The sequence below is a fragment of the Coffea arabica genome, chromosome 3c (assembly GCF_036785885.1).
Source record: "Coffea arabica cultivar ET-39 chromosome 3c, Coffea Arabica ET-39 HiFi, whole genome shotgun sequence".
Classification (NCBI taxonomy): Eukaryota; Viridiplantae; Streptophyta; class Magnoliopsida; order Gentianales; family Rubiaceae; genus Coffea; species Coffea arabica.
The window spans coordinates 43,162,719-43,181,541 of NC_092314.1; the positions used below are offsets into that span (position 1 = coordinate 43,162,719).

General features: G+C 35.9%; 2 protein-coding genes across 2 annotated transcripts; both read left to right on the forward strand.

Annotated features, from left to right (window-relative positions):
- The first annotated feature begins 775 nt into the window (after positions 1-775).
- Positions 776-9,046, forward strand: LOC140037754 (integrin-linked protein kinase 1-like). Its single transcript, XM_072082801.1, has 12 exons — positions 776-1,507; positions 2,065-2,139; positions 2,216-2,320; positions 4,011-4,096; positions 4,917-5,034; positions 5,359-5,438; positions 5,592-5,654; positions 5,765-5,883; positions 6,094-6,179; positions 7,551-7,672; positions 7,995-8,126; positions 8,617-9,046. Exons 1-12 carry the CDS (start codon positions 1,088-1,090, stop codon positions 8,621-8,623), a joined length of 1,413 nt encoding a protein of 470 aa, XP_071938902.1. The 5' UTR covers positions 776-1,087; the 3' UTR covers positions 8,624-9,046.
- Positions 9,047-10,068: 1,022 nt separating this feature from the next.
- LOC140037755 (uncharacterized) lies at positions 10,069-17,842 on the forward strand. The gene is made up of 14 exons (XM_072082803.1): positions 10,069-10,267; positions 11,524-12,178; positions 12,295-12,607; positions 13,183-13,329; positions 13,414-13,502; positions 13,618-13,710; positions 14,069-14,195; positions 15,084-15,148; positions 15,228-15,387; positions 15,507-15,701; positions 15,793-15,840; positions 16,611-16,754; positions 16,950-17,032; positions 17,632-17,842. The coding sequence occupies exons 2-14, from the start codon at positions 11,580-11,582 to the stop codon at positions 17,825-17,827; spliced, it is 2,259 nt and encodes a 752-aa protein (XP_071938904.1). The 5' UTR covers positions 10,069-10,267; positions 11,524-11,579; the 3' UTR covers positions 17,828-17,842.
- The last annotated feature ends 981 nt before the right edge of the window (positions 17,843-18,823 follow it).

Here is an 18,823-nt window from a genome sequence, read left to right on the forward strand (position 1 = left end):
GGCATACTACAGCACACTTAAATAAGGATCCACAATGTGATTCAAAATCAAAACATTCGGACTAAAAAATGCAAAGTCAAATTTGCTGATTAATTGGGACTGAAAAATGCAATGTCAAAATTGTTGATTAATTGCTATCTTGGTGTAGACTATTAGTCATTGTTCTATTTTTGTCAGTTATAGTAAATCATCCTAAAATTAGAAACTTTAGGGACTAGATTTATTTTAGTCGAAATATTAGGAACCAATTTAATACACTGGCCAAACATTGGAAATCAAAATTGCAATTCTCCCTCTAGATTTTATGTAACATCAAATACAGGGAAATAGATTCATAAGATCAAAATAATTTCTAAACTTTATCTCAAAGGCAATTTTTTGTTAAATATTCAAAAAGAATGATTAATCAATTTATATATAGTTAAATATAAAAATAAAAATAGTATTAGGGTAGGACGGGAACACTCATGGTATAACGAGACAAAGTGAGGAACAAGGTGGAGGTGAAGGTGACGAGGGACTAGAAAGCTTTTAGGCAATGAGACGGCTTCCCATCCCTCGTTTCATCTGACAAGGTGTCAAACCACAAAATTTCACAAGTGATGGACAAAAAATGTCAAACCACAAAATTTGAGGATGTTTGATGCAATTTTCACTAAATAGCAAGAAGGCGCACTACTTTCATATAATTTTTTTTTCAAAAAAAAAAAAAAAAAGAATTGTACACAATCTTACAAAAATGATCTTCCCCCGCAAAGCCAAAAGGCAGTAAAAGTAACGTCTTTTTCGCTAAGTCGATCCAGGCGATATACCAACTCACCCCACCAAATCTACCCTTTATCACCCCTTTCCTCTTTTTCTCCTCCTTCATTCCTCTTCGATCAGCCTCAGCCTCTCCATTTTCTTCTCTGGCTTTCATTTTCTTCTCCATTTCTCCCTTTTCTTCCTCTTTCCCTATTCCCCCAGCTCGCAATCGGGAGCGGGGGAGCTCTCGATCCATTGAGCCAACCACGACATTATGCCTTTCTCAAAAACCAAATAAACTAAATGAGTAAATAGTTCAATTTAGGATCAATCAGTTACAGAAATGGATTTAGCAGCGCAGCTGAAGCGGGGAATATCGAGGCAATTCTCAACTGGGTCGTTGAGAAGAAGCGGGAAATTCAGTTTTCGGCGGCAGAATTCGATGGATCCCAGGCGGAATAATTTGCGCTTCAGTTTCGGACGCCAATCGTCGCTTGATCCGATCAGGAGAAGTCCGACGAGCGAGGACGGCTTGTCTGTGCCGGAGAATTTGGACTCCACAATGCAGCTTTTGTTCTTGGCTTGTAAAGGAGATGTCGAGGGCCTGCAGGATTTGTTGGATCAAGGGGTTGATGTTAACAGTATTGATTTGGATGGCAGGACTGCTCTGCATATTGCTGCTTGCGAAGGACATGCGGATGTTGTCAAGCTTTTGTTGAGTCGAAAGGCTAATATTGATGCCCGTGATCGATGGGGCAGCACGGTAGATAATTTACCATAGTTTGGTGCTATGCTTCCTTTTGTTTTGTTTTAGGATGGTGCATTGTTTTCTTTTTTTTTTTATTGTGCGGGAATTTTTGTTCTTGAATAAATCTTGATGTTTTGATTTGTTGATTTTCCTGATTGTTGTTGTTAATAATGTAAAGTGACGATTTTGGTACAAGCAAATGTGAGTGTTTGTGTGAATTAGGCAAAGAATTCCAAGATTTTTCTAATATTTGAGAAATGGAGGCTATTTTGTCGTTGGTTTGAGTTGGCATGTTGAATAAATGGTTGAGAGTGTAACTTTTAAAAGTAAATGGTGCATGTTGTGCTTGTTCAACACGTGCAGATTGTGCAAACATTTTCCCTGCTAAGATTGTCCTAGTTGATGCAGTTAACTTGGTAAAACAGGAAATTGAATGTTGGTAGGAAGAAGCATATGATGCATAACAAGCAAAAGCAGTGGCCTTTCTGTGGAGCAAATGAATGGATGAATGAATAATTATTTTGTTGCTATTATTCAGCTTGTCATTTTGTAAGAGTTCTGCATGGTGACAGGCCGCAGCAGATGCCAAATACTATGGGAACAATGAAGTTTACAATGTTTTGAAGGCCCGTGGAGCCAAAGCTCCGGTAAGTGCAAATTAGATCTCTTTCCGTAGAATTTCCTTTCTGATTGATTACTGATATAAGTGAACCATATTCCTAGAAAACCAGAAAGACACCAATGACTGTTTCTAATCCTCGGGAAGTTCCAGAGTATGAGCTCAATCCCATGGATATTCAAATCCGGAGAAGTGATGGTATCTCTAAGGCAAGTTTCATTTCATTTTTCTATTTGCTAATCATTCTTTGCCTGTGAGGCATAATGCTCAATGTGAGAAATTTCAAGTATGCATTAATTGTTTTACCTTGTAGTGGGTTTTTAGCAACTACTTTGTTTTGCATCACGAGGTCTGTCAGACAGCCAGAAATGCTCACTGTCGTGTCTGCATCTATCTGAGGCTTTCATGGAGAAAAACTAAATCTCATAGTGAATTAGCTTCGGAGAAGGTTATTGGAAGTGCTTTTGCTATTCAAGTAGGTGAGGTTGATATCATCTTGCATAAGTTCTTGAAAATTGATATGAGATAGCAAAAGAAAGTCAGTTTCTTACGGTTCTTTGGGTTCAAAATTCTGAATTTATGACTAATGGAGGTTTTAAGAAATATGTTGAAAAATCAAATGAGAGGATTAGGCATGCATTCGTGAAAGCTTTAAGGAAAAGAGTTGGTCACTAGTTACGTAGTATCTCTTAGTGTTCTGTGAGTGTTGAATCTGCAGAAAGAGGTAATTGAAGCTATGAAGCTTGAATGTAACTAGTTGAAATTCAAATGGTCGTCATGGTTTTGATGAATCTTATTACCAAAGTGCTTAGGTGTAGAATAGGCTTTGCTGATAATTCTCTGAACGATAGTGTAATCCTGTATGAATTGTTTTGGATCGCTCAGGAGTGAGAACTCCATATTTTCAAGCTTTCTTGAGAGTAAGCACTGTATTGCACTCCTGATACGAATGTCCCCATTCGCATCAACTCCTTTTTTTTTTTTTTTTTGGTGATGACTGTACCGCACTAATATGCTACAGAGGCTACCTTTTACAACCATTGTTCCAGAACAAGATGATTTCTAAAAGCTATTTTGGAATTTGATTTATTTTTGGGAAGCCTGGAAGTGAGATGTATGAACTTGACAGAACAAATAAGACAAATTACTTAAAAGTCTTGGCTAAAACATTTACTTAATCTGGTTTATTGAACTAATGAAGGATCTCAATACTCTAGTTCTTCAGTCAAAGGGCAGCTATTATCAATTAAATCTAGCCTGGATTACTTTTGATGTTTTAGAGAAGACAAAATTCCAGTTTCTTTGGTTGTAAAACAAACTTCTCTCCAAAGCTTAAAGAAAAACAATTGTTTGGATTACACATTATTTTCACCTTATTTACACAAACTGACTTGCTTGCATCATCAACACATTTTTCAATCACTTTTTTATCTCACATACATCGCATCAAAAAAGTGCTACAGTATTTTTTCACAAAATTATCTCAAATAATTTACTATCCAAACACACATGTTACTGAGTTCGTCAGTGCCTTCTGCAATTTCTTTCTTAATCTGATTCTTGATTTCTTAATCCTTATTTCAGCTATGTATGTGTCAAGGTAATTTTTCCCCCTCATATGCTAAAACCTCCTTTTGGAAAAGTTAAACTTCAAATTCTCATCTATAGATTGGTATGGCGTAGCAATATCCATACTTGCATGTACTTCCATTCTGTGTAGGGTAGTTTTGGTGTTAATTTTTTGTTTAACAGATGTTGTTGGATTATTCTACTTGCAAGCTATTCTTTTCAAAATTTTGCTTGTGTTAGAAACTAGGTCACGTTATAGTTTGTTGCCAAAACAATTTTTTGGCCCCTTTTTGCTGCAGTGAATTGATTGTGACTCACAACTTTGGACAGGGATCATATCAAGTAGCAAAATGGAATGGCACAAAAGTTTCAGTTAAGATACTTGACAAGGATAGCCATTCAGACCCTGAAATAATGTATGTCCTCAAATTCTACCCATCTTTCAAATTTTAGTTTTTTCTGTTCAATGCCTGACAAAACAATTGGTAGGAATGTATTTTTTTGATAGCAGTTGACTTTAATAAATAAACATGGTACTCATTCTCTTTTAGAGATGATAAAACTGTTAGGTCTGAGTTATCAGGTCAGGTGCAACCTGTTTTTCCCTTGATGATGGTATCAGATCCCATTGTAGTTCTTTGTTGGCCCTCTCTGCTCCTAAGCCGATATTGTTGTATTTCAAATTAATATCCTATCCTATTTTGGACGTAGAAGACGTGATTTGTTGTGCTTGCACTACTTATAATGGCAAATAACCTGCTAGGCTAAATTCTTTGCCTCTCTAATTGCATCATAATTATAATTGTTAATGTACCTATCCCAACTATACAATCACTCTTCCCAAACCTATACATGCCATTGGAAAAATCTTTGGTTGTTGGTCTTTGCTAATTACTGGCTCTTTCAAGAGCTAGAAATTCAGTCTTTGGCAAGTTCTGTATAACTGGCGAGTTCATAGTCTTCCTTGGCTTTGGTTGGAAGTGTTGCTAAGTATTCACTTTTCTTTACGTGTTTTTTCCCTTGAAGTCAGCTCCTGTTCTAAGAACTAATCTATCCTTTCCAAATTTTATTTGATTATTAGTATTTTTCACCTTTGCTCTTGGACATGATATATTACTGTGCTGCTGTTTGGTTATTCAGTCCATTTCGGAGTTGCAGTTTGTAATTGTTTGCTTATGTTCTAAGTTGCTTGGAGGCTATGGGTCTAGTTTTGAACTTTAAATGTTCATGTTGCAGAAATGCTTTCAGACATGAGTTGACGTTGTTAGAAAAGGTTCGGCATCCCAATGTTGTTCAGTTTGTTGGGGCTGTCACACAAGAAATACCCATGATGATACTTCTAGAGTATCACAAAGTAAGTACATGTGTCTAATGCATTTTTCTTTTCAGAAATTTGGTTGAGCCATGCATTTTCTTTTCAGAAATTCGGTTGTTGGGGCTCATGCATTTTTCTTTTCAGAAATTTGGTTGAGCCATTAGACCATATCTCCATCAACTTATTTTGGTTGTACCAGTGTACAAAATTGTTTTCCTCTGCGCTGGAATATGGAGTAGATTTGAAATGTCAACGCTGTCATTCCCAAATTACAATTATAAACTAGAGTGAATTGTGTTGCCAGTTACATTTCCTTTCTATGGATATGAGATTGACATTGATCATAAGCCATTCTTTTGACAGGGTGATTTAGGTTGCTATCTTCAAAAAAAAGGGCGATTAAGTCCATCCAAAGCTTTGAGACTTGCTCTCGATATTGCCAGGCAAGTGCAACTTTGCATCATGTACAATTGCTTTTGAACTTTAAAGGAAAAATAGTTCCCTCGCATTTCATTTACTGTCCTGTTATAGTTGCCTTTACATTTGGATCCATATCCAGTTTGTACTGTAACATCTTGCTCTGGTTTTCTTAGCAGGGGCATGAATTATCTTCATGAATGTAAACCAGACCCGATAATTCATTGCGATTTAAAGCCAAAGTAAGGCAACTAAATGCTTTAGTTAATTTTAGGGTGTGATCCTATTATCTGATTGAATTCTTTGAGAAGCACACTGGTATTAATATTTGAAACTTTTGGTAAGGTGCCAGAAATATTTTGCTGGATTGTGGAGGTCTGTTGAAGGTTGCAGGTTTTGGTTTGATCAGATTGTCAAATATTTCACCTGACAGAGCAAAATTGCTGCATCCTGAGATCATTGACCGTGCAAGTAAATTCTCAGAAAGTCTACTAGTTATATCAATGCCCTCTGTAAAGCACGAGTCCAAATGGAAATTTATTTCAAGATAAGCATACTATATAGGGAAGTTGTTTCGTCTGGAACATGATTGCACGGAGAGAAATTAATATCCAAATGTGCCTTAGAGGAAAAAGGCCCTTTTTCTCAATTAAGTATCACAATTATCCTTTCTAATTGCAGGTTTGTATACTGCGCCAGAGATTTACAAGGATGAAATATTTGATAGAACAGTGGATGTTTACTCCTATGGTGTGATGCTTTATGAGGTATACTCTCTCTCTCTCTCTCTCTCTCTCTCTCTTCTTTTTTGTTTATTTAATTTTTTTAAAAAAATCTTCATCTAAAAGTTTGAGGTCTGAATGCTTCTTAACTTTGTAAGATATCTTGTTGAAATTTATTGTTTTGCTTTATGCGTTCACTTGGTGTTTACTTGTTTCTTGTTAAAATTCCCATACTCCATTAAAGCTTTAATTTGAAAATTGGACAGTTTTGGCCTTGCTTTGTGAACCTTAAATACAGCTTTCCATGCTTCCTTTTCCTTTTCGATGAAGATTAACATAAATACAATTGATGAGACACCATTGGCACACAATTTAGAAACTTGCTCTGACCTTATAGTCTGTGAGTAAGTCTACATCTTTAAACGTAGAAAGTCAAAACTATTTCAGGGAGATGAACAATTAATTTGAGAAATAGTCCTTAAATTACTAATTATACTTGCAGTTTCAAATAGGTTCCATGTGTTACAGTGACGTTGCCAAATGATTAGCTTCTAAGTATGTTTTTTAATGGTCTCTCCTTGTGGAAAGTAGGGACAACGATCCACAGGCTAAAAGATGGACGTCTTCACCACATTTACCATCCCACATCAACCACTATTTCTGCTTCACTGAAACATAATATCTGATAGCATTCTGTGAACCACTTGTCACACGAAACAGTTGGTTCTTTGGAAGCATCTTCCCCCAAATGACTCTTCATGGGATGGCAGGCTTGGTGTTGGTACCATGTATTTGCCCCTGAGTCATATGCACTCCGAAGTCACTCAAGAACCTTTTTACTTCATTGTTATGGTGCATGAGCTTTTCATGTCTTCATGAATGACCTCTTCTATCTCAAGTTCTGATTCCTTCTTTTATTCTTAAAAAGTTTTTTTCTTTCTTTTTTTTTTGGCCCGGGGGGGGGGGGGGTGCTGTGCCTTAAAGATTCCTTCACACTTTACCCATTTGAGATTATATGGTATTTAACTACATGCTAGCACTGACCTCCATTGCTTATCTCACATCTGCAGCAACCATTTTCACAATATTGCAGATACTATTACATAACAGATCTTGACATAAGAAGAGTTTTTTTTAAAAAAAAAAAATTCTGACACCTGAAAAGTTTACAGTGTTATAGATATTTTTCATGTGTGCTCTGATTCTGTGCATCTTTTGATGGATTGTCCCAAGTGCAAATATGATTTTGGAGCGTCAAGTCTTCATTGCGTTCTGTTTCATCCCTTCTCTTCCTCCTATAAGTTTCTGCCATTTAACTTTGACATTTATTGAAAGTCTGGCTTTTAGATTGACATTTCCTTTAGAAATGATTAATAATTTGTAATTGGTTTGTTTCTGTTTCTGAATTCATGACAGATGTTGGAGGGAGTGCCACCTTTTCATCCTAAGCCTGCTGAAGAGGTGGCTAAAATGATGTGTTTAGAAGGAAAGAGACCAACTTTCAAGACAAAAAGAAATTATCCTTCAGAGCTAAGAGAGTGAGTCTTAATTATGTATTTGTATAATGAACATCTTGAATTGGCATTATAGAATATGTGGTAATTGTCAATAAGCTGGTATTATAGGTACTGTTTACCGCTGTAATGATCTTTTCATGATCAATAAGATGATTAAAAAAAAAAAGTTTAGCAGTCTGTGCCTTTGTGCTATAATAGAAGAATGAGGTGTTAGCTACAACTTTGATATTCTTGTATATCTTTTTGCAACCTGAATTGCATTATCACTTATGGTTGAGGAGTGGATGTAGGGAATCTGTTAAACTGCTTACGAAGATCCACATATTCTTTTTTTTTTTTTAAGGTTGATTGAAAAATGTTGGAGTCCAGAATCTGTGATGAGACCAACTTTCTCAGAGGTCATTGCGTGCATGGATAGAATTGTTGCCAACTGCTCAAAAAATGGATGGTGGAAGGACACGTTTAAGCTTCCTTGGTATGGTTTTACTGCTAATTGTTTTTTCCATCCCAAACAGCCCTGCTCAAAAAATGAAAAAATGAAAGGAGAAATTGTGGGCTGCTCTTAGCTTTATATATCTGCTTCTGGAAATTTACCGTAATTAGTAACACAGCATGTATTGTGTAATTATGTTGAATTCGTAAAATGAATTTTGAGGACATTTCATCCGCCTTGTCGTTACCTTCCCCTTTTATGGTTTTGGGCCTTCAAAGCTGTAAGAAACATGTACTAGTCTACTTGCCCCTATTCATGCTTTGCTGAATAGCACTGATAAGCAAAAGAGTTGAAGAGTGAAGAGGTCAAAAGAGTTGCATGTGCATTAAACTGGAGATTTCTTGGTGTCAAGCATATTAAATCAAGTGCTTGCTTAGAACATGTGTGGAGATTCCAGATATTTGACTATAATGAATGCATGCTTTTTATTTTTAGTTTTTACCTCTTTTGTTTTTCGACGTTCTGCTTGCAGGATTTAAGCAAACCTGAGGAAAGCAGCAGCTTTATTGCCTGCAAATCCAAGTATCTTCAGAGCATAACTTGGCTGGCGCTCGGCCGTAAATGATGGTAAAATTTGGCAGCAACAGTTGGGTTAAATAAGGTGATAACATACTGCTACATCTCAAGAGATGAAATACAGAGAAGTGAGTTGTAGAAACGGTTGTAGTGAATGAAAATGTAATAAGTTTGTACCTAATAAAGAAGAAGAGAAGAAAATGTAATAAGGTTTCTTTTTCTTCTTCTTCTTTCTTCATTTAACAAGAAACTAGAACAACATCCGAGTCTACTATTGTTCAGTAGTTCTTTCTGGTAACCACTAAATTGCTTTTTTGTATCTTCAAACTGAAGGAGGAGCTGTAAAATCATGTAATGTTTAACGAGTTGAACTCTGTTAACTCTCATGTATTATTCTTTTCTTGTTTTATCTTCAATCAGTGAGCAGCTAACGTGGTAAATTGACAATGGTAAAATTTTGTATGCAATTGGAAGATGTTCTGAGCAGGTTGAAATGTGCTGAGTGGAACATTTTCTGCACTGCCAAAATGTTAAATTGCAAAATGATGGTGCCATTTGTGTCAAATAAGTCTTGGAATTAGTAGAGATTTTGAGTTTAATAAAAGGAAATTGTTTCTCAAAAATCCCATTTGTCGTTTGCTGTCAAATAAACTTGTGATTTACTTCCCTTTCTATGTACAAGAATTTTCAAGAAACAGTTGACAAAAATGGAGAAAAATGAATTGACTAGACAAAATTTTCGCGAGTAAAACACTTGAAATTTCTTTTTTTTTTTTTTTGAGAAAAATTTCAACTGTATTTTACACGTTTGACTGCTCAATATTTTTCGAGAAATTACCTATTTTATTTCTTTTGATTTAGCAAAAAAAAAAAATTACGCATGAGAAAAACTAAAACCTTCTCTTTTTTAACCTTCATAGCTAGATATCAAGAACTCAAAGAATTAGGAAGTAAAAAAAAAAAATCTCCTTGCATGTATGCAACATTTGATTAGTAAACTTCCGAACTTTCTATTAAATTTGTTCTTTTTTCGTCTATATATTCCTGCCAAATAATAGAAAAAAAAGGGGAAGAAGATTCCAATTTGTGTAGTCCAAACTGAAATTTCATTGGTAATTGGGCTCAATAGTCCACTCGCCCTTAAAGGCCCAAATCCAAGAGAAAGCAAAATGTCTCCAATCTTAAAGGAGACAAATATTTCAGTTTCATTATCAATAAAAAAGAAAAAAAGCAGACAAATATTTAGATTAAATCGAACGGTGTCAAACTGTCAATAGTACAGCTGTGTACCGAAACACCAATACAATTACCACACCTAATAATTTCCCATCTGCGGACCCCACTCGGTCACTTTTTTCCAAAAAACTCAGCTTTCTTTTTTTTATTCTTCCTTTTCGTCCTCGTACTAGTTATTAATACTAATAACCGGTACTCAAAAACCTCAAACAGCTCCCAAAAACCTCAAACCCCTTCTCCAAGTTTTACACACTTCCACACACAGGCACCAAATAAATACCAGAACAAAACCTGCATTTCTACCAAAAATTCTTCGCATTCTAACGAGAAAAATTTCTGCTGAAAGCTCGGTACAATTCCTTAAGCGCAAGGTACTGTAGGTTGAATTCCTCCCTGTGGTTGACATTTTCTTCAGTATTGGAGTCAACTTTCCCTTTTTTTTTGTTTTATCCGATTAATGTTTGTTATGTGAAAAATTATATCACGATCGGAGTTGTTTCTGTAGTATTTGCGGTTTTTTTTTTTGTTTTTCTGAATTTTGTTGTTTTCTGATTTTGTTTAATTTCCAGAATTGCTTTACATTTTTGCGGACCTTTTTTTTGTTGTAGTTTTTGGATTTTTTTTTTGTGATTATTTCGCGTTTTCTTTCAGCTGGTTCTATTTGGGAAGCGCAAGGTACTGTAAGTGAAGAAAATGTCTTTTCGTATTACGTCGATATTTTAGTGTTTTTTTCTTAAATTTTGATTGATTGTTTTTTGAAGGTAAAATTTTGTTGTTCGGAGTGATTTTGGTTCAGTTGCGATAATTATTTCGCATTTCTTGGGCGACAATTTCGTTTTATTTGTCAGAAATTTCGCTTTTCCTCTGTGACTTTTTGTCTCTCTCTTCATATGTTTTTCCTTTTTTTTTTTTGGTTACTTGATAAAAGTTTTTTTTTTTTTTTTTTTAAATTCTGTGGGGAAAATGAAGCATGTTTGATATGTGAAAAGTTTTGGTACAAATATGTGATTATTTGTAGTTTCTAATTTGGTGCTGTTATGCTGCGGTGAATTAGTTAAGTTTTACTAGTAGGTTTGATTTTGAGGAAAAATTTCACGAGTTTTGTTTCTCAAAATGCTCAAGGCGTGTATGATTTTTGAGAATTACTGTGTGATTTATTTGTTGTTTGTGTGCACGGCCATGTAATTTTATGAATTTTAAAATGATCTTTTGCTTAATTTTGTTGTTTATGTTAGGTGAATAAAGTTTTGGAAAATTTGTCAATTTTGGGTAAGAACAGGTCCCATTCTATATTTCTATCTATTTATCCTGTCTGGAATGAAGCTCGAATTTTAGATATGGAATCTAATGCTAGTTTTTGTTGAACATACAAATGCACTGTATATGCTATATTTCGTTTTTTTTTTTTGGTAAGGCCCATCACAGGGAGTGTATACATTGCATGTATCTGTTTGTCTGCATGATATATAAGTCATATTTGATTTTGATGAACAATGTAAGTACAATCAAGAAGGAAATGCATTCATTTTCATTTGTGTGTGCTTATTAGTTACTCTTTTGTGCTGATTTTCTTGCTTATGCCATGAATATGAATGGTACTGATACTGATTTTCATTGGTTTGATCAGGTGCTTCTGGGAGATGTGATCCAAATTGATCGTTTTGTAGAGTCAGAGACTTGAAAATGGCTTCTAGAGCAATATTGAGGCGGCAGAAGATTTTCTCTGACTATTTGAATGTTTCGGCTCGATCTATTCTAAGTTTTCAACACTTGGGTCACAGCCAATCTACTCCTACTTTGGAGTCTTGTGGTTTTAGCTCTCTAGCAAGTAGTTGTTCTCAGTTTTCAGATTGTTCAAGGGATCATAATGAAGTTAAAGTCAGTAATGAGGAATTATTAAAATTCACAGCATCAGGGAAGCTTTGGCATAGAAGTAATGGAATCTTGCTGTCTGGTTATGGAAATAGAAATTTGGAGCTTATTTCTCCTACGGGAGTGAGGTTGATGTCACATTCAATACGTTATGCTTCTACAGCTACTGCAAAGCAACCTAATTTGGGTAGTGATGATGAAGAGGATGAGGAAAGGGTTTCAAAAAAGAGAAAAGAAGCTTCACCAGAGGAATGCGATGAAGCTGTAGTTGGTTTGAGTACGGCAAAGGCTAAAGCGAAATCAAAGCGGTTGCATGAATCTCAGAAAGTTGCTAAGTCTGTTCTACAAAGAGTTTGGGCCACACTTTTGGGAATTGGCCCGGCTTTGAGAGCTGTGGCTTCAATGAGCAGGTTGAGGAGTTACCTATCTGCTTGTCTGTTTATTTGGATGAAAATAATACTGATCAAACAATGTTTCTCTTTTCATTTGTATGTTTATCTTATTCCCCGATTTATCTTTTCTTCAGGGAGGACTGGGCTCAGAAACTTGTTCACTGGAAAAATGAGTTCAAATCAACACTGCAGCATTACTGGTTGGGCACTAAGCTCCTTTGGGCTGATGTGAGGATCAGTTCAAGATTGTTGTTGAAACTTGCAGGTGGGAAGAATCTCTCTAGGAGGGAGAGGCAGCAACTTACACGGACCACTGCTGATATTTTTAGACTTGTTCCTTTTGCTGTTTTTATTATTGTGCCATTCATGGAATTCTTGCTACCTGTATTCCTGAAGCTATTCCCAAATATGTTACCATCAACATTTCAAGACAAGATGAAAGAAGAGGTAAGAGTTTTTTCTGGTGAATGCTAAAAGTTTAATGTCCTTTACCTGTAGGAGGCCCTTTTTCCTTTTCCCTATTTCCTTCTCCTCATGAAAGTTCCATGATGGTCATGATCTTGGGGAGATGTTGAAGATACTCCACCAAACAGGAGTCTAGCGAATTCAATATAAGCTTCAGAACTGATGATAATTCTTGACATGTTTTCTTGGTAAAATCACCCCTTGCTGGTGAATATCTGTTTTAGAAAATTTGCTTGTATTATTTTCATTGGAATTAGCCACTTGTAAGAAGCTTTCTGGCCTAAAAAGACATTCTAAGAAAGTGTAAGAAGCCTTCTGGGGTGGATAAAAATCATTCCTGATAGATACCACTTCATAAATTAATTTCCAAAAGTGTCTGTAGAATTAGGATAGGCATGTACACTCTGGCCTCTGTTTTTGTTTGAACTACAAGTGCAAGCGCACTTATTTTCCTGATATCCATGCATTTTGCTCTTTCTAGAAGAACATATGTATGTGGTTAAAAGAATTGTATGAGGTTAACATTGTTACTGTGTTAATTACACGTTGTTTTGTAGGAAAAATTGGTAAGAAGGCTCAATGCGAGAATAGAATATGCAAAATTTCTTCAGGATACTGCCAAAGAAATGGCGAAGGAAGTTCAGAACTCACGTAGTGGAGAAACAAGAAAGACAGCAGTAGATCTTGATGAATTTCTAAACAGGGTCAGAAACAATTAATGCTGTTTGTATAGTTACATAATTCCTCAAGACTGCTTTGTTTTATATCCACATGAAATGAAAATGCAGGTCAGAACAGGAGCTGGTGTCTCTAATGAGGAAATCTTGGGTTTTGCGAAGTTGTTCAATGATGAACTCACGTTAGACAATATAAGCAGGTTGAAGTGGCTTTGGTTGCTTTTTGGTTTTCTTTACCATCTTTGTCATGTTTATTTTGTTAAGTGAATGAGATTGATTTGTATGCCTAAATCTTCTAACTTTTTGCTGCATCAGACCTCGGCTAGTGAATATGTGCAAGTATATGGGAATCAGTCCTTTTGGGACAGATGCTTATCTGCGTTTTATGCTTCGGAAGAGACTGAAAAGGTGAAGTGGATGATCTAACTCTGTTTACTATTCTATCTTATCAAATGTTTCTACATATCTTTAGAAATTTAGTAAGAGAATGGCTTTGGAATGATGTGGGGGAGTTGCTTTTTTTTGTTAGGTGTTTGAATTGGGAAAATTGGTTTTCTTATGTTGACTTTTTAATTTGTTGAACTGTTCAGATTTTGTTGCTGCTTTGATCTTAAATATTTCCTGATAAAAGTTTTGTTGTCCACACAAATCCTCTGCATAATTTCATACCTTTATCCACATGAAACTGTTAATTTACTTTCCTCTGTATGATTAATTGAGTTCACAGTATTATCATTTCTGAAGATTTAATACATATTATTAATAGCATAAAGAATGATGATAAATTGATTCAAGCGGAAGGTGTGGAGTCTCTATCAGAGGCTGAACTCCGTGAAGACTGTAGAGAGCGTGGCATGCTAGGACTGCTTTCAGTGGAGGAAATGCGCCAACAGGTATTCTCTACTTTAACCTGTCTGAGGCTGTTTCCACTTCTTTTTTTTCCCTCCCTCTGAAAATTGATCTCAATCAACATTGGTGGATTGACCTTTCATGAGGTCAACAAAGTTAGTACTTCATATTTGGATTTTGATCATTTAGACCACATTCTTTCGGCACCATATTTGGATGTAGATCTCCCAGTATTTGATTCGTGGGTTATTTAAACTGGTGATTCACATAGGAGTTATGTACTAATTTTAATGCCCAAGGAGATGAGTAGCTTTGGTAATCTTTCATGGTACAGAATTTACATGAATGTTGTGCATGATGGAGTTCATGGTGGAGTTCACGAAAGTATAAATTTTATCCTAACCCAAGAAACATACAACACATTGTTCTTGTATGTAAATGGAAAAGTCATACAGGAGGGGTCTGCACTCTTACTTTAAAGCACAAGTCATTTCTGTATAATGAGTCTTCTTAATCTGGCACTTCTTGTTGAATTCCACCAAATGAAGTCGGTCCTTATTTTTTTCCAAGGTTGTTCAGCATAAGCCCTTTAAATATCAGACTGCATCCTGAAAATTTTACAATTGCAAAATTTTGTTGTTTTAACTTTCTTCGCATTCATGTGGCTCTAACTTGTCATATAAAGCGGAAAGTGCCCCCATCCTTTTCCTTTCCCCACTAGTGGATTGAAAAGAGAATGGGAAAAACTCAAACTTTACACATGCATACATGCAAGCATGCATTCACCATATCTTCTTATATGCACAAAAACGTTTGACTTTCAGAAGAGGACGCCTTGATTGAGGCTAGTTTTTGTCACTTCTTTGTTCTAGATTTTCTACTGAATTGTCATACTGGGAATTAAAAAAAATTACTTTGGCATATCCTTGCAGCTTCGTGACTGGTTAGATTTGTCACTCAATCACTCTGTGCCATCTTCACTTATGATCCTTTCAAGGTACACAAACAACATTGTTGTTCAGTTTCAACTCCTGTATTGGCTATTGCTGATCTAATTGTTTATATGTTGTAAATAGAGCTTTTACTGTTTCTGGGAAGGTGAAGCCTGAGGAAGCAGTACGGGCTACATTGTCTTCACTCCCTGATGAAGTTGTGGATACTGTGGGCACAGAAGACTCCGTTTCTGAGAGGAGAAGAAAACTAGAGTTCCTGGAGATGGAAGAGGAGCTCATCAAGGTAAATTTTCTAAATCTTATTTCTTTTTCTCAGTCCTATGTTTCTTGAAATCGGCTGGAAAGCTTTTTAGCCTCATAAATTCAGCTTTGATTTGATGGCTGTATTGCAATTAACTGCAGGAGGAGGAAGAAAAAGAGGAAGAAGAGCTAGCCAGAAAGAAGGAAAGTGTTGGTAGTCGAGAGGATGTGGCTTTGAAAGAGATGACTATTCCAACAGCTAGGGAAGCACAAGAACGAGCTAGAGCAAGAGCATTAGACAAGCGAGACCAGCTTTGCGAAATTAGTCGTGCATTGGCTGTTTTGGCTTCTGCTTCTGTAAGAATGGCTCATAAATTTGTTCTGTTTGACATCCGATATTTTCATGAAAAATTGGTTCTAGTTAATTCCTTTGTGTTGTATTCTTCAGTCTGTGAGCAGAGAGCGTGAAGCATTTCTGAGGCTTGTCAATAAAGAGGTATGGTTAAAGCAGTTTACCTCCTAAATTTTGGTAAAGGGAAAAAAAAACAGAGAGAGAATTTTTGTTTTCTGAATGAGCAATCAATTTCTTTACCATTCCTTTAACTGCTTTGTTGATGACTTCCTATGGAGACACGGGTTTCTGAAAAGTTGACATTTTTGTTCATGCTTTTGGGACAGTCTGATTCTTTGACCTTCAAATATCTCAGTGGGAAACTAGCTTTTATGCTTTTGCTGATTGTTACTCTGTTACAGTTGCTGCTTGTGCCATGGATTCTATGGATGTTAAATTTGCTAAGATAGCAATGAAAAAGTGAATAGGTTTAGCTCATTAAAGCAAATGAACTTGTAAATTCTGTATCTTGTTTTGGGTCTTTTGTGTTTGTTCTTTTATTTGTGTCGTATCGAAATCCTTATTAGTCAATAGTTCTAGCCTTTGTTGGACTCTGTATTTGGATAACTGAGCCTTACTGCCTGAATTTTGAACATGCTATGTTCATTGCTGTTGAAGTGTTTTGTATATTTTGTTTAACCTTTACATAATGGATAAGAGCTTAGAAGATAGGTACGTTTTGTTGTTACAATTTTATATCTTGTTATGGTTCTAGGTTGTCTTAGACTTGTTGGCATGATACTACTGTAGTTAATTGAATGCTTGTTTGGGGAAATATTCTGGCCTGAGTTTCTGGTGACAAGAATATAAACTGATCTCATAAAGCATAAAAAAAGATTTAACTTTCTCAGAGTAGAGTTTCTTCATCTTGCCAGATCGAACTTTACAACAGCATGGTAGATAAAGAAGGCACAGAGGCTGAAGTAGAGGCAATGAAGGCATATAGAGCTGCTCGTGTTGAAACTGAAGATGCTAATGAAGCTGATACAGACGAGGTTTCATCTGCACTAATTGACAGGGTAAAACTTTTATGTTCCTTGAAACAACTAAACCAGGCCTCCCCTGAGGGGAGTAGAAAAGCAAAACGAAAATAGAAGTCAAAAGAAAGAAAAGGAAAAACAGAAAAGAGAAAAAATGTTAGAAAACAAGAACAAGAGCATATAGAAACTTACCATCTATAATCATCTGAAAATGTACTTTGTTGCAACAAACAGGTTGATGCCATGCTACAGAACCTTGAGAAAGAAATTGATGATGTGGATGCACAGATTGGTGATCATTGGCGAGTGCTTGACAGGTGACTAAAGTCCCTTGTGGATTATACTTACTTTGCTTATTGTGTAGCTGGTTGTGCCTTGTTTCAAAATTCCCATTCTTACATACAGACTAATATAAAGATGCAGTTAACTGGCTGGTGGTTATGTTTTCTGACTTCATTAGAAAACTTAATAATGGTGATTCAATTTGCTTACTCACAAGATCAATACTTTGACAAATATTAGGAACATAATGCCTTTGGCAAACATTTATATTGTTAAAAGTTGAGCTTTAAGAAAACTGGTATGAATAAAATTTGTAAATCAATTAAAGATGTGGAGATAGTGAGGTAGTTTTTTTCAAATATTTTTGATCCGTTGTTGGATGTGTCCTTTGTTTTTTCTCTGGATTTTTGGTCTTTCCTTGTGTATTCTCGTCTTCTCTCATCGAAGATTCTTTTAGAGAGACTAGGCACCTATTGAGTAACAAGCATGTAACTTGAGGTTGTTTTAGTTGTTTATAAGATAAACTTAGCCATTTAACTACAATGAGCGACATCTACTCAATACAATTGGGGCTCTGGTTTAATTAACAATACTCCATTTATACAAGTCTATGATTACTGCTGCACTTTTGTAGAGATCATGATGGGAAAGTTACTCCGGAGGAGGTGGCAGCTGCAGCGATGTACTTGAAAGATACTTTAGGCAAAGAAGGGGTTCAAGAACTCATTAGCAACCTTTCAAAAGATAGAGGTAAGTGCAGATATCTCCCACTCGCCTGTGTCCATATTATGAGTTTGCTTTGTTGGTTTATGTTTTGGGTTGTATGTTGAGAGAGCTTGTGAACCCAATTAACCAACCAAGGCTTTTGTGGATAGATTTGAGTGCTAGAGACAAACAAGTAAAAAAATTCAATCCCAGAAATGCAATCTTCTTTGCAAAACAAAACACAGAAGACCTCGACTGACTTAAAGTGCAGCTACTACTTCAACCCTCTTTCACTAATTTGAATGCAATGAATTACAGCCTAAGACTTCAACAAGAAAAACCATCCCAACCCCAACCAAAGTTCAGCAGTAGTGCAAACTAATATGAACATCTACTGACCTCTAACTCAACACTTCGAGAAAACATACTAAGGTCCAACCATGACAACAAACCAGATTCATTCAACAGGCTTTCCATCCATTTTTATTTCATTAGCAAACGTGTAGGTCAGATGGATCACACTCCAAACAAACAACAAAAACTGGACACTTACTCCATTTAACATTGAAACTCAACATCAAAGTCACACGAACAACAAAAAAGATAGAACAGCGATCAAGGAAGCATCAGAACAGATTTTCCCGAAACCTCATGCCATTTTCTGAGTTGTTTGCTCAAACGCATGAAAAACAACCATAAGCATCAACGTCCCACAGATTCATTAGATAAAACTTACAGAAAACCCCAAACCCATCATCCGGATGCAATATTAGACACACAAAAGAAAGAAAATCTAGGTTGGAGAAACAACTTTGCAAAACCAAATTCGTTCATGAAGCTTTTTACAAATGGAATGGGTTTGCTGCTAACTAAAAGAAACGTGGGATAGTTTCTACACAAAAGGCCTCATGATCCATACTAACGCAAGACCCAAATGCAATGAGATAGGGCAAAGATCTGAACCAACAACGTATGAAAAAGAAAGCACCGAAGGAAGAGAAAACAGAAAGGAAGAGAAAACAGAACCATGAAACGATAAAACCAACACCGTAGAGTGTAAATCTGAGTATATGTAGCTGAAGGAAAATGGAAAGAAAGGGTTACCTTGAAGGTCTTAACAC

Bases quoted from the DNA above. Each gene is read 5' to 3' on its own strand.
- LOC140037754 (XM_072082801.1), top strand. From the start codon at position 1,088: ATGGATTTAGCAGCGCAGCTGAAGCGGGGAATATCGAGGCAATTCTCA. The intron at 4,097-4,916 runs GTATGTCCTCAA...TTCATGTTGCAG, and splicing joins CATTCAGACCCTGAAATAAT to AAATGCTTTCAGACATGAGT. The intron at 5,439-5,591 runs GCAAGTGCAACT...TTTTCTTAGCAG, and splicing joins CTTGCTCTCGATATTGCCAG to GGGCATGAATTATCTTCATG.
- LOC140037755 (XM_072082803.1), top strand. From the start codon at position 11,580: ATGGCTTCTAGAGCAATATTGAGGCGGCAGAAGATTTTCTCTGACTAT. The intron at 13,330-13,413 runs GTCAGAAACAAT...ATGAAAATGCAG, and splicing joins TTGATGAATTTCTAAACAGG to GTCAGAACAGGAGCTGGTGT. The intron at 15,388-15,506 runs GTAAATTTTCTA...AATTAACTGCAG, and splicing joins TGGAAGAGGAGCTCATCAAG to GAGGAGGAAGAAAAAGAGGA.